The sequence below is a fragment of the Epinephelus moara genome, chromosome 16, assembly GCF_006386435.1.
Source record: "Epinephelus moara isolate mb chromosome 16, YSFRI_EMoa_1.0, whole genome shotgun sequence".
NCBI lineage: Eukaryota > Metazoa > Chordata > Actinopteri > Perciformes > Serranidae > Epinephelus > Epinephelus moara.
The window spans coordinates 25,898,984-25,914,044 of record NC_065521.1 but is presented as its reverse complement, the minus strand read 5'-3'; the positions used below and the strand labels follow the sequence as shown (position 1 = coordinate 25,914,044).

Genomic DNA, 15,061 nt, shown 5'->3' with positions numbered 1-15,061 from the left:
AGATAGATAGATAGATAGATAGATAGACAGATGTAACAGTGCCATGAACTGCCACTGGGGGGCGCTTTCCACAAGCTGTGCACAGTTGACCTGCATGTTGATACACAGCAGGCTTCAGAGTTTGTTGCAGTATGAATGTTAAAGAACTTAAAGTTGCGCCAACACATTTTCAAATTATAACTACAAATAAAAAGTGTGAAAACTGACGCGTGCAGAGTGGATCTAGTTTTGAAAATATCATGTGAAAGTATTTATACAAGTTTAAATTATCAAACAGGAATTAACATTTCAATCACAATCAAAACCCTTATTTTTAGCTACAGTTAAAAGTTTGCATTACGTCTCGCTCCAACAGCAGCTTTTTGCCGTGACATAGGTTTAGTTGCACATCTACAGTTTCCTTTGGCACATGGGCTTTGAACTTGACGCTTGTTGTTTGGCGTGTCTCTGTGTTTACCATCCGTTTGCAGCGCCGCTTGTCAGAGAACAAGCAGTCACGGTGAGCCACGCCTATTGTCCATGTGCTTCATCCTCCAATCTCTCCATCCCTGCGCACCACACGCTCTGTGTTTTGCATAAAATGTGTATCAGTAGGGCAGCGCTCTCCCCGGCACATGCAGCGCGCACATGTAGCGTGGCTTTACTGAACACATACCACGGTCGAATAAGCGCATCAAACTCCCCTCAGCCCCAGATCCCCGCCAATGAAAAGGCACAAAAGCGTGAAGGAGAGAGAGAGGGAGAGAAGGGACTCCGCGAGATACAAAGAGTGAGCCAAATCCCACACAAACACACACAACACAAGTTGAGCGAACGGAAAGGCGGTCACATTTCTTACTCACCTGCAAACGTGATTGATGTGGGTGTTTGTATCAGTGGGTGTGTATGTCAGGCCTGACACCCCGTTCACGGATTTGCTGACTCCACTTTCTTGGAATTCATGAGAATCTTTTAATCTCCGCTCGTGCAACATCACACGCGCTCGAGCCGAGGCGCAGTATCCTGTGCACAGAAGGCATCCAGGTATCTTTGAGAAGACAAGCCTGAACAACTCACCTCTGTCAGACCAGATCTGAGCACACTCAGAGAGAGAAACACCTGTCTGCAATTTACTGGGAAGCAACTTTGCGCGCACTGGACACATTTCCATCACTTCTTCCCATTTGTGCGCTCCATGGAGCAGGTGTTTTACGCAAAGCTGTTTATTGACTTTCTCACCTGTCTACAAAAGACTTTTGCTCCAGTCTAGTGACATTCACGGACGTCTATCTTCAAGCCTGTTTAAAGTGACTGACATCAACAAGAGATATGGATAACAGCCCTGGTGGAGGTAAGATTCATTTAAACTTTATATTTGACATGTGGCAACCGCTCCATTATGATAGCAATGTCTGGCATGCCTCAACTGATTGGGAGTCAGAATTGATTAACAGACCATTGTTTAGCGGTTTCATTCTTCATGTTGCCAGCAATCAATAGATCATTTTAACATTGACATTTTAGCTATGACTCAGCCTACACCTTAAATAAAATATAACTTTTATTTAAATGTAAGAAATATTTAATTAACGCAAAGTGGCATTCCCATTATGTATTGTTTGATTGATTGTGTAAAACACTTAAAGCTCCAATTTTATTTATGTGCATATTTAGAAATTGTATGAGCAATTGTGTATGTGTGAGTTCTTATATGCACGAAATGTGATTTTTTTTACATGCAAGAGGTTGAATACAGTGCGTAATTGTATTGGTTTATGACACTTTGGCACAAGTTCCCTCTTTGGGAATTTAATCACTTCAGCTTGTTCCTTGATTCCATAAAAGTGCATCATTGTTGTCAGACTTTACGCAAACTTGTCAAAAAAAAGTTACAGCGCTGCGTTCAAATGTCAAAACGCAGCGCCTGGAGTGCAGCTCTCCTGACAGCGAGCCGCACCATATGGTTGTAGTGAGACTGGCTACTTCCTGTTTCCCTCCATGAAAACAAACTCACGTGGAGCTACTGTACACTGGCTGTCTCTGTAATCATAATCTTCCAGAGCCAGAACTTGTAACTGCTTACAACTACCTCTTTATCATCTCGCTGGAGGAAAAAACAAAGACACTTTGAGCGTAAAGGGCGTGTTTGTTTCTATAATCAAGGCCATCGCCTGCAGCATAAAAATTGATAACCGCAGGACCCCCATCCGTTAAGTAGCATTAGGCAGCGCTTTCTCGAGGTCAGCCAAAGGTGCACATGCTTCCTGCTCTCCTCTACTAATTGACGGTGAATCATTTACAACAGCGACAGTCACGTTCCAGCACAGGTGATGGGCGCAGCCTGTGCACCGTCAACATGCTATTCTCATCTAAACCCACTCGAGTTATGACTTTGTGTTTATGTTGATAAAGCAAACCGGTGTTTGTCAGGGAACAAGGAAGGCAGTAAAATGAGCAATCACATGTAATAGCTGTAGTATTAGTCAGCTGCATGTGCTGGGCTTCACTGGTGTTTGATGTTTAGAGGATGTTTGGTTTTGTGGCAATCTTTTATTTAGATATTTTACTGTTCAAATCATTGCTTACTTTCTATTTAAATGGTAATATACATATATATTTCTCCTCTCAGCAATCTAAATGTAAGTGAGCACCTTGAACTGGTTTCATTGACCTTTAATGTTTCAATATGTTATTGGAATGCACATGACTTCATCTCACTCATGAGGTCAGTGTGGCGATCTAAACAAAGCTCATAAACATCATCATAACTTGGCAAAAATATGGCTGCAGTGGTGGGGCTGTATGGCTCATAAAGTCGAGATCAAATGAGATTGTGTATGACTGTGTGAGTGTGTGAGTGTGTGCGTGTGTGTGTGTGTGCGTTGACACAGAGCCCCCATTTCATCTGCAGAGATGAATGGGTGGGAGGGTTGCATGCAAAGGCTGAATTCACCGAAAAGATTATTGTAATGATTCTTTTGTGCCATACAAAGTACAAAATAGATCCAAGTAGATCATATGCAGATATATACTGTCACACTTGGCCTGTTATGTATTCCTACCTTTTATAAGCATATTGGAGCTCAGTTTTGACAGTTTACATACTCCCAAATTTTCATTATGCAAATTGTTCAACATGCAATATGTTTTTGCCTAGTTCAGTATTTTAATGAAACATCGTTGACCTCATGTGAAGGCTCAACTGTACTTTGATGTGTGAGTCAGCTGTGTATAGTCTTTCTTGATACCAATATAAATGTGCTCAGCTGTACTATAACTAGATTATATTTAGCTGCCAAATGATGCTCATATGATAAAGTCAGACCCATTGACCTTCCCCACAGTCGGCTGCATAACTTTATGCACACATGTACAGTATGTTCCTCCTCTGGCACGCCCCTGGTGGAAGTTTTCTGCATTATTCTGCACATATAAAAAGGGGGTTTGAGTATCCTTCGCCAAAAATTTTTTGAGTGTCATCCCGCTACCCCCGAGGAAAAAAATAAAAAATAAATAAAATATAAAATAAAATAAAATAAAATATAAAAAAAATATAAAATAAAATAACCACATTACTTTGAAGGCTGGTGAAATTAACAATAAAATTCACATTTCACATTATGCAATTGCGAGTAAAAATAAAGAAAAAGAAAGAGCCAAAAATTCAAACAGTATACCCAAAATATATGGGTAATGAAATATCTGCAACTTAGGGCTGCTGCAAAACTGTGACAAAAAACTGCATCTAAGCTGGACAGCCACAAAAAAGATTCACAGACTGAGATCAATGCAAAAAAAAAGTCAATATATTCAGGACATCTGTGCACAAAAAGAAAATGAAATATCTAAAAAAAATAATAATAATAAAGTACCCCAATAAAATATGGTAGGACATGTGATGCAAGGCTTACTGACAGCATGGAGTCTCTGAATGAAACAAACTGAGTGGGACACTGAACCCATTCTCCCCTATTCTAATATATTTGAAGGAAGGGTAATTTCATTATCAGAGGAGATTTAAAGAAAACAACTAAAGTGTATTTTAAACTGTGCAATAATGCACCAGAAATTAAATGATTTTACAGTTGCCTGTGAATGTTATTATCAAAGGCATTCCCTCACAGTATAAACTTGGGTCTGGCCACATACTGATACTTCACCTACTGTTCCTAAACTAGATACAGCGCCTGGCTGACAGTGCAGGCGGTGCTGCTGCTGCTGCTGCTGCTGCTGCACAGTCAGACCACCCGGCCGCATAACATGCTGCGCTATTTAATTTGGCTCTTTAATTATAAGCCCCTGGCGGGCTGTAGAAGCTCTGGCTCCTGGCTGGAGCGCAGCAGCTTCATGTCTTCCCAGTGAAAGCTCCGTCAAAAGCCTCCTCACGTGGCTTCCCTCGCAGAGCCGCGTGCGACGCGTGAGATACCCGGGCCCTCCTCCCGCCCCGCCGCTTCCCCGCTCTCACGGACGCTTCTGTGCTGATGCCGCCTGCGGTGATGGTGAGCTTGGTCAGTGGGTCAGCGATTCCATGCATTAACTTTTTTCTCTCTCGTCACGTTTTCCCGCCTCATGCGCCTTTTGCTTGTATTGAAAGCGCCCCCCCTCCCATCCCTACCTCCTGTTTGAATCACACAGCTCACAGTGCGGTAGGAGCTGACTCGATTTTGACTCTGCAACATCTGTCCCCAACTCATCGGTTCAGGGCGCACATCCGCTTAGGGTGCGTTTCAGCTGGAACGTGACTCTGCTGTTAAATATAACATCTCTCCTCTCATCCGCTGCGCTCTCCAAGCGATGCTGAAACAGATAGCGGATTAGTAACACTGAGGCTGCATGTTGGTGATAAAATCGCACAATCCTGAAAAGGATGTTTTTCCAATCTATGTTTGACAGAGCGCGTGCCAGACATGAAGCAATTTCAGTCACCCTAAAACCCCCAGGATATTAGACTAAAGATTTTAAATCACATCATGGTGCTTATACATCACAGCTATCCTCTGTGATCCTCTAACACACTTCCTCTGGTGACTGAATGAGCCTGAGTGTGATACTGCATCAGTTTGGAGAGATGCTGGAGGCTCATACAATTCTATCAAGTTCCTGTGATATTGACCTACTTACACAAGCCTGAGTTAATGAAGTCTACTGCAAACACCCAAGTAGTGCTCACACATTGGCAATGCTCAGTAGCACAACTCTTCTTTTTGCAGCCTATATCCTACATTATTTTTACTATAGCATAAAAACACTGCATTGCTCTAAAGAAGCAAACCACATGCTGTGTTTATACACTTTGCAGCACAAGGGCAAACACACACAATATGGTCACCTTAACTGTAAGCTATCTCTCCTGTGTTGCTGGCTCTCCATGCCCCTGCATTATAAGCCGAACAAGTGAAAGTAAGAGATAAAGGACGAGAGACAAACAGAGAGGAGCTGCTGCTGCTGCGCCTGTGAAGCTCACTGCTCACGTTTCTCTGCCTGCCTCCAGTCCCAGGCAGATTAGTGTTTGCACGGGTAGGCTAAGCTCAACATGGGCATTGAGGAAGGAATTTCATGTAATGTGAAGTAAGGGAATGCCTCCACAACAGTTCAATTTGGAAACTGATATTACAAGCTACCCATGCAGAGAATAAAAATAGCACTGCTGTTTTTATTCTTTGTATTGTGGATACTTAGAGATATGAGTGCAAATGACAAGTGCTGCCTTCTGTAGCGCTAATCTGTAATCACAATAGGGCAAGAAGAAGAAGGGAGCGTGCAAAGTTTACATTTAAATTGTATTAACCTTTCCACTATGACACATGATGCATGCAGGTTTTATAGTTTCCTTCCTGCACTGCATGAAAGCAGACTGTAAAAGGGATTGCTAATTGACAGTGTTTACAGCACAGCGGCTCTAGGGGTCATTCATAAACACTTACTGTACATGTGAGCCTTCAGGTGGACATGCAATGTGTTTGGGTGGAGCGGGGGCTGGGCTGTGGCTGTCTGCATGTAAGCTCAGGAAGAGGTGAGGCTCAGGCCTGCCCGTCTGTTGGGTCTGTCTATGGCTCTGGCATGAGTCAACAAACCGGCAACACGTGCTGCCTGGGGGATTATCAAAACAGTGGAGCTAAAACAAATACATTGTGCAGCAAAGGGCAACAGGCCGACTGCATCTAATGCATGATTTCCATATACAAGGCTGAGTTGGTTGAAGCACCATGGCACAAGTTGTGGATGTTGGAAATTCACTCAGTTGCATGTGCAAGCCAATCATGAATGGAGTTTTAAATTGGACCTATATTTGTTTAGATTATTTTGAACTTGATTTGCATGCAGTTTGTCATTCTGAAGGTCTCTCTACTGTACACTGAGTTGTTAGTGTAACATTACACGAGTCCGGTCCATACAGTTGAGGCTTTTCCTTTGCAAAAACGTGACTCACATTCTCCAACTGTTGGTGGCGCACGAACAGCAGTGGCTGAGACTTGTTGCCACCTCATGCCCGGGGAGCTTCCCAGTCAGCGTGTGTTTGTAAACACAGATCTGACTTGAGATTGTTATGTATTTCAACACGAGACTGCGGATTTGGTTCGGGCAGTAACCGTGTCAGGAGTCCATGCATGTGAGGCGGCGGTCAGGTGTCGTGCTGTTAGCTGGCGCTGGGCACGGTGCCAGGGGAGCGAGGCTATTATTGGAGCGGAGGAGGCAGCAGACCCCGCAGACACGTGAGGCCGTGTCTCAGCTCATCCACAACGCATGACTAGAAGTGCGAGAGNGGGGGGGGGGGGGGGGGGGGCGAGGAAAGCGAAACTTCAGAAACAGCCACAGCTCAACAACAGAAAATTTTACACGGTCCCTATATAAATGCATTAGCATGACGCAGATTTGATTTAGGGAAAAAACGCGTCCTTGGTGCTCCTGCTGGATACCCGTCTGCTTTGTTGCTGTGCAACCAGCAGTATTTTTAGCGCCCACTTTATCCGCTTGAGCGCAACATTACGCCTATTGCACTCAGGATGAGGCAACGACGCAGCAAATTGTCAGAGCTGCTCACTGCTGCCTGCAATTTGTGCAACATTACATCACATCCAGTGATGTACAGTAGCTGAGCGGTTTTAAAAACATATGGATGGCCAACTTAAATTTATGATACAATTTATATTCAGCCAATGACTTTTTAAATCAGTAAGCAGTGGCGCCACCAAGGGGGGTGCAGGGGGCCCATGGCCCTTCTATTACAATCACTGGTCCCTCTTTCGAAAATAACTGGAGGCCAATATTAGTGTCTTCAAGAGGCTGTGGGGTGCTCATTTTTGTCCAGATAGAAAAGAGCACATCACAGACCTTTAGATTGTAAAAAAGAAACAATCAGAGGGCAGCAGCATTACATGAAGTCATTCACACGGCGGGAAATAATTGTATAGAGATCGCACAGCCTACATAAGAAGCACAAGTTGGGGGAACACAACTAATTCAGAGAGCCAAAACACACAGGAGAGAGCTTTACTCAAAGGGTGCCAGTCTATAGAGCTTTACTCAAAGGGTGCCAGTCTATAGAGCTTTACTCAAAGGGTGCCAGTCTATAGTACCATGTCACCTGCGTACTACGTGTGCTGTGCTATTTGGAAGGTAGTTAAAGAAAGGTGCCCACAGCTGCAGGCTCATTTTTTAAGCTAGAAGATACATACATACCCGAAGACAGTGGTATATTGTGAAACTAGACAACCTAAGGCATCCCTTGGTTCCAACAATGTCAGCGCAGCTTGTCAGTAGGGGGGCTTAATAACGCTCTAAAGTTAGGCTGTATAGATAGGCCTATAGGCTGCACTACAACAGCAGAGCAGAATTCCTGAAATTCAGTTATCGCTTTTGGTTTCGGTGTACCACCCCAAGATTTTCAGTGGCCCCATCTGGCCACTCCTATGAAACATTTAAACATTGTGTGCTTTAATTAGGAGCTTTAACTAAAATTTGAATCACCTGACCACAAACTCTCAGCTCACAGGTCTGATGTCTTCTTTTCTCTCCCCTTTCTGCAGGAGTCATCCTGTATGCAGGGTCCTCCGGCAGCTCCAGCCCCAGCCCTGGCAGCCCCTCCAGTGGGTACCAGACCCAGTCACCCTCCTCACACTCCCAGCCCTCATCTCCAGAGGAAGTTACCTTCACAGAGATTGGGGCGTTGAAACACAGGGCAAGTGGGTGCACCACCCCGTCCTCCAAACTGGTATTCCAGTTCCCAGACGTCTACAGTGCCCCCCCTGCAGCAGCCACTCCACAGCATACCTATGCACACCCCATCGCGGGAAAGAGGCCATGCGGGTTCACAGGAACATTCACAAGTAAGTGTTTCCTCACTGTGTCGATGCGCTCAAAGATGAATACGTTTATTAAAGTTTTTCGGCTTATCTAACTACCTGTTTACCCTTCCACAGAGACAGGAGGAATGGTCCTGCTTTGCAAAGTCTGTGGGGACATCGCATCTGGTTTCCACTATGGTGTGCATGCATGTGAGGGTTGCAAGGTAAGCCTGGACTTTCTGTTTTCGATACAATAACTTGAAAAATACCAATATTTGGTAACATTTCCAATACCGCGGGGAAAAAATAAGATAAAAATAAATGTAACAAGGCTATAACGTGACAACAACGACTTCTTTTCTTGGTTAGTAGCCGAGAACAGCAGAATAAATGTAGAGAGAGTGAGAAAGCGCAGCTAGTACCGGTGTACTGATACTGCAGAAAATAAGTAGTGGACCATTAATGCTACAACAATGCGTTGCTTTTCGGTGCACCAGTTTCATGAGATTGTTTTTCGTTTGTTTGTTTCAGGGTTTTTTCCGCCGCAGCATCCAGCAGAACATCAACTACAAGATGTGCGTGAAGAATGAGAATTGTCTCATCATGCGCATGAACCGCAACCGGTGCCAGCACTGCCGCTTCAAGAAATGCCTCTCCGTTGGCATGTCAAGAGATGGTGAGACATCCTGACACATTTTAACGAGAGAGGCCCTCGTGCAGCTCTGCCAGAATGCCACAGTGCTCTGATTAGCCAAAGCAGCAGGGAAATGGGCGGCCTGAAAGAGGCACGGTACTAATATGTAGGTCTGTGTGAAAAATGTAATGCGGAAAGTCTTTTGAGGTCATCGTGCCACTGGCTCAGTCACTCACTTTATCAGCAGACCTGCACCTGCCTTGCCCTTCTACTGTGTCACTGCACTGCCAAAGATTACCATCTGGCCTTGTACTACTCTCTCTTAAGTTTCTAGGTGTCTTTCTCATGCCCTTTGCAGCATCCTCCCACAATACTCCACACTCCTGTTCAGCACAGCCCCTCCCCATCCACGTACCCACCATGTTCCCTCAGCTCTCTTGCGTCTCCCCCTCAGACAATGATTTATGAGAAGAGGAGCCTTGAAGTCCCCGAAGCTATCTATCATCTGGAAAACTGCAGAAAACACAGGAATTATTTTAGGAAATTGGAACAGGGTCAACTTGATTACCTTGTGTATGCCCACAGAATATCTTACCGCAATTAATGAGGGATAGGGCAACAATTAAGCAAAGGGTGCAGAAAACAGCCAGCCGTTGTGACAGACTTTATCAGGCGTGATGCTCACATCACCTAGTTTTAGTTCTGATAGCTCAACATTGATTGATCACCTATCATGGCAGATTAAGAAAACAGCTGGGCTGACCTAGAAAATAAATACAGAATTGGGCCTTTAGTGTACGCATACATCATGACCTACTTGGTGTAGTTTGCCTGCCTTCTTCCTCTCAGTATGGTTTCTGCTTATCTCCACCCTCCAGTACCCTGCATTGCCTAATCTAGTAAACAGGTTAGTGTTATTTCTGCATGTGCTTGACACTTCTGGTGCACGGAGAAAATAGGGTGGCAAAATACGACTCAGTGAGAGAACAAACAGTCAGGTCGACCCTTTTAGAGGAGATTTTCGAAAGCGTTCAGGACCACAACCTAGAAACCCCTTTTTGCTCTGCCTCAATCATTACGAAAACAGGAAAACCGCATGCAACTGCCTGCAGCCCACAATAAATAGTACACCCTGATTTCACACCAGGCAGCTGTGTGACTTTGGCTCTGCAATATAGGCAAATTATTAAGTCCGTTGGCATGATGGCACACTTTTCTTCCTCTAACCAGAGCATAATTTTTAGAGCACCGGCTCGCTAGTCTGCATTTGCTTCTTTTTAACCGTGATGAAAGGGATTAATCTCATGCCACATTATTGGCCCCATCCTCATCAAGGGACCCTGCTGGCAATGAACAGATTACTGTATATTTGGTAAACATAGCAATATGTACTGTGCATATTACTGGGCCAAGTCACTTCACTTGACCAAACACTGTGGCTTCATGTAAAGTGCTTACGTATAACATATGGGAATTGCTATACAGTTTTTCTGCTCCACTTTCAAAAAGAAGATTCAGACATGCTATACTTGCAAAAGTCTTTGAAGCTGTACCAGCTCAACTTTCCTGCCTTATCTAACTCCATCTTGCACAAATACACTCTCACTTTCCATGCATCACCGTCTCTCATGTCAGTCCTCTTCATGTTCTCACTACTGTCTTCGCAACTCATTTATGCGCTTCAAGCCCACCTCTCTCATCCTTCTCCCTCTCACGATCTCAGTACCAGTGACATCACGCTCACGTTGCCCCACTGCCCTACTTACAAACGGAGGGAGGGAGCGGGAGAGGAAGGAGACAGGGGTGGATAGAGGAGAGGATGAGGCAGATGGTAGCAGGGGGTCTATAAATAGCCTCTCCAGCTGATGGTTACTGTGGAAAGGGGGATGGGGGATATGGGTGAGGAGAGGGAAGTTTTATCTCACAACTTGTGTGATTCTTCTTGAATCATTCAACACTTAAGGTGATTTCATGCTTCTTATGTATATATAAAGAGGTGTAACAGGAAACTGTTTCACCATGCTTAATCTAATTTATAGCCGGCATAAGTAACAGTAGTAGTCCTGTCTTTCCTAAATGGCATATATCATAATTTTATGAAATTTTAGACAGCATTCTTTCCAATCAAAAAACATACAACTCTGAAAACATAAGGCATAAAACATGTCCAGTGTCAATGTCCATGTTGTCACAATGACTGAAAGCTAATCTGTCCTTGCTTCTTGTGTCTTCCCTAGCTGTGCGTTTTGGCCGCATCCCCAAGAGAGAGAAGCAGCGACTTCTGGATGAGATGCAGAGCTACATGAACAGCCTAAACGAGTCAGCTGCCATGGACATGGACTCATCTTCGGTGAGGGATGCTCCCAGCAGCCCAGAAGATGGCAACTCAAAAGAGGCCATTGGGGCCATCTCCAGAGCCTACCGTGACATCTTCACCAGCAGCAACAACAACAGCCAGGAGAGAGCAGCCAAGAGGGCTAACATCACCACCAATAACAACAACAACACATCTTCCTTTTCTCAGGATGCCAACTTTACCCAAGTCTCCTCTCACCCCAACCCTGCACAGAGTTATCAGTCATGCCCTGTTGCGTCTGCCACTCTATGCCCAGCTGCCCCCAATGACAACCAGGCTACATTCCACAATGTGGAAAACAACCGCTATACCTACCTAGTGTCAACAAACCAGAATCATGAGCAGTCCAACAGTACAACCTCTCAAAGGGCCACCTCTGTCAATCATAACAGTTTCCGCAATGCAGGAAGTACCCAAAACCAGCCCACTTGCCCATGGAAATTAGCTCCAGGAGCCAAAGTGCTGGTAAGAGCAGTAAGCATACTAAATTAGATCAATATTCTTGTGATGTGTTTTGTCTGACCAACAACTTATGATTTTTTCTGTCTTTGTTTTCCTCTAAGGCCTGTCCCCTCAACGCATGGCCCATATCAGGGGCAGAGCGCACGAGTCAGGAAATATGGGAATCATTCTCGCAGTGTTTCACTCCTGCTGTCAAGGAGGTGGTAGAGTTTGCCAAGGGCATCCCAGGATTTCAAGAGCTTAGCCAACAAGACCAAGTCATGCTGCTCAAATCAGGCACCTTTCAGGTAATGACAGACATTCCAGTTGATTTATTTAAAATATGTGAGTCCTTATTTGTGACTCATCAGGTATTACTCATGTAATTATTTGGTTCAAACTTATCTTTGTGTTCCTTTGTCTCTGTACCGTGCGTGTTTAGGTTCTGATGGTGAGGTTCTGTACCTTGTTTAATGCTGAGGAGCGTACGGTGACCTTCCTGAATGGCCAGACTTACCCCCTATCCACTCTGCGGGCCTTGGGCATGGGTTCTCTACTGGACGCAATGTTTGAGTTCAGCGAGAAGTTGGGCTCCCTGGGGCTGGAGCCTGATGAAATGGCCCTCTTTATGGCTGTGGTGCTGGTCTCTGCAGGTGAGAGAGGCACACTATTTACTTAATGAGTAGAAATACAGTGGTAAAAGCTGCAGGGCAGCGACGCTTTGTTAATAAACCAATAATGTTGTAACTGTGTCTGTCAACCACTCACACTGGCGTCCTCTGTGCTCCTCAGATCGTTCTGGCATCTCAGACATGCGGGCTGTGGAACAGCTACAGGAGGGTCTGATCCGTGCCCTAAGGTCACTGATCACTCGCCGTCGCCCAGATGACTCCGCCCTCTTCCCCAAACTCCTCCTACGCCTGCCGGACCTGCGCACCCTCAACAATCTGCACTCCGACAAACTGTTGGCCTTTCGCATCGACCCTTGAGCAGGCCGCTTCTTTGTGGAGCACACAGACACAAACTGTTTTACAGAGAAACATTAAGTACACCACACACAAACACACACATCTGCACAGATATCATCTTCCAAGGAGAGGACTTCCTTGAAAATTGAGGAACAAGGAGTTGTGCAATCTGAGGAGTGTTTTTCAGGATAACCGAGGGCAGCAGCAAACTTATTTTTGACTCACTATTGATCTTCATACTATGTTTTGGGATGAATAAACACACACATACAAGCTCATGTATACACATAAACCTCAACACCTCTTGACAGACATTGTTCCAGTAAAAAAATAAATTATCATGTAGATTTAGTATTATCCTTTTGGACAAATCATTTGTGCACTTGCTCATAATACTCATTGTACTTAAGAATAAAAGCCAGTTCACTTCTGTTTATTCCTTAAAACCGTACAGTATCAACAGGCCATCACTAAGCAGCAGTTGAAAGACAGTTATATTTAGGGACCATTAGTGATGATTGACTATGTCAGTCTGTGTTAAGAGAAAGGGAACCTGTATATAATACATAGCTGAATCTGAAATATTAAGGTAATTGTGTATCACTGTTTCACAAACATACCATCTGCATTAGTACTGGAATGAGACCACTATTTTAACGTGTCACTTGTACACAAGAGGATTCATTCTGTCTCTTACTATTCCAGAAAGCATTCGGCACACCTTGGGTTTGAATATGCCAACTTCATAAGTCAATGGCATTTTATTTTATTTCACAAAAACATTGTGTCTGTGTCACGATATCGTATGACATCTGGACTGATGGAGACGCCCCATGCATGTTGGGTTGTGTAGTTCCTTTGTTAATTTTTGTTGCTGTAAATATTATGTTACCCTAATGTCTATGTATCAATGACTGAACTGATGTGACGGATCGGACGGATGAGTTCGGTGTAAAGAAGAATGTAGTGACCTTCCTGTAATAGGTGGGGGTTTGGCCATGCCAAGGGGGCTTTGCACAGGAGCATAATGTAATAGGGATTCTCAGACATCTTCGACGCACTTCCTGCTATCAGATGATGTAACCAACCAGCATAATCCCTGAAATCACCAGCACTCACTCCACATGCACCCTTCCTCTGCCCCCAATGTTTGTCATACAAACACAAGAGATATTTTTGGGTGAGAGATCGTGTTTGATTGGTCTTCTCACTGTTTGCTTGTTTGATTAAGGCTGATTGAGCACATCTTGTACATTTTGTAAATCTTTCTTCCTAAATAGAAATGATATAATGATATAAAGTTCAAATTATGTATTACTCTGTTTGTGTGTCATTCTTTTGTGTCCATTCAGGTATTGTACTTAAGTAAAGTATTGAGGCACTTCCACACTTCCATTTTATGCTACTTTATACTTCCACAGCACTACAGTTTAAAGGGAGGTATTGTACTTTTTACTACACTACATCAGGCTATTTGCCTAAGATTTCACATAAAAACATATGATAATCTTGTAAAATATAATACCCTGTTAAGACAAAATACTGTACCACTGGTTTCCAATCTTTTTGACTCGTGACCTCTTACATAAAAGCACCAAAGAGACTTTTCCCCTCAAATGTCTCACACGTTTAATTTCAATAACTGTTAAGGGCCAAAAGAGGTCAAAGTATTACATATTTCACACATTAAAAATCAAATATTTGTGTAGAAGAACTTGTTTTTTTCTCCTTACCTCTCCCGTTAATCATCTCATGACCCCTCAGATTTCATCTTCTTACATCTAATAATGGCATATACATAATACATCAGTCACAAGAGACATTTTACTGCAGAACGAGTACCTTTTCTTTTAGTACTTTAATCATATTTTGTTGTGAGTACTCAGTATACTCAGGGTACAAACTTAGCACCATCCACTAGCCAAATGCTGCTAAAATATGCACGTGGCTGGTAGATTCGCTACCCTCACTAGCCAAAAAAATCAATGGTAATCTATTGAGTGGCTGGTAAAATTTGGGGATACACTTGCCATTTGGCTGTAGTTAAAAAAGTTAGTTTTGCACCCTGCTTATAAAGAGGACCTTTGCCCAGTTTCAAAACTCATACATATTATTTCTATGGTATAAGAGAGTCCAAGAATATGAGTAGCCTCAACATGAAACACTCTCTCCCAGATCAAAAAAACTAGGGTGCTAAAACCCAAATTTATGATGTCATAGGGTGTAAAATCTGGAGCAACTGCATGGAAAATTAATTTGAAAATATGTCACAGATGACACTGAGAGCAGCCAGGGGAGTGTTCTGAGTACATGGGTTCATTTTCTGTTTCAGAGCACTACAGTAGAATAAAGCTCATCTGGTTATTAAAAAAATAACAAACATCTGTGGGTCCACAAA

The 15,061-nt window shown here is 43.7% G+C and overlaps 1 protein-coding gene and 1 long non-coding RNA gene across 2 annotated transcripts; one reads left to right on the top strand and one right to left on the bottom strand.

Moving 5' to 3' along the window:
* Window positions 1-212: 212 nt before the first annotated feature.
* On the top strand, window positions 213-13,980 carry nr1d4a (nuclear receptor subfamily 1, group D, member 4a). The gene is made up of 8 exons (XM_050064174.1): window positions 213-1,330; window positions 8,007-8,306; window positions 8,400-8,488; window positions 8,796-8,940; window positions 11,136-11,719; window positions 11,818-12,003; window positions 12,138-12,348; window positions 12,488-13,980. The coding sequence occupies exons 1-8, from the start codon at window positions 1,309-1,311 to the stop codon at window positions 12,682-12,684; spliced, it is 1,734 nt and encodes a 577-aa protein (XP_049920131.1). The 5' UTR covers window positions 213-1,308; the 3' UTR covers window positions 12,685-13,980.
* Window positions 5,306-9,770, bottom strand: LOC126402304 (uncharacterized). The gene is made up of 3 exons (XR_007571169.1): window positions 9,716-9,770; window positions 9,314-9,411; window positions 5,306-6,727 (listed from the first exon to the last, which is right to left on the bottom strand). It is a non-coding gene; the product is annotated as an uncharacterized LOC126402304 (long non-coding RNA).
* Window positions 13,981-15,061: the final 1,081 nt, after the last annotated feature.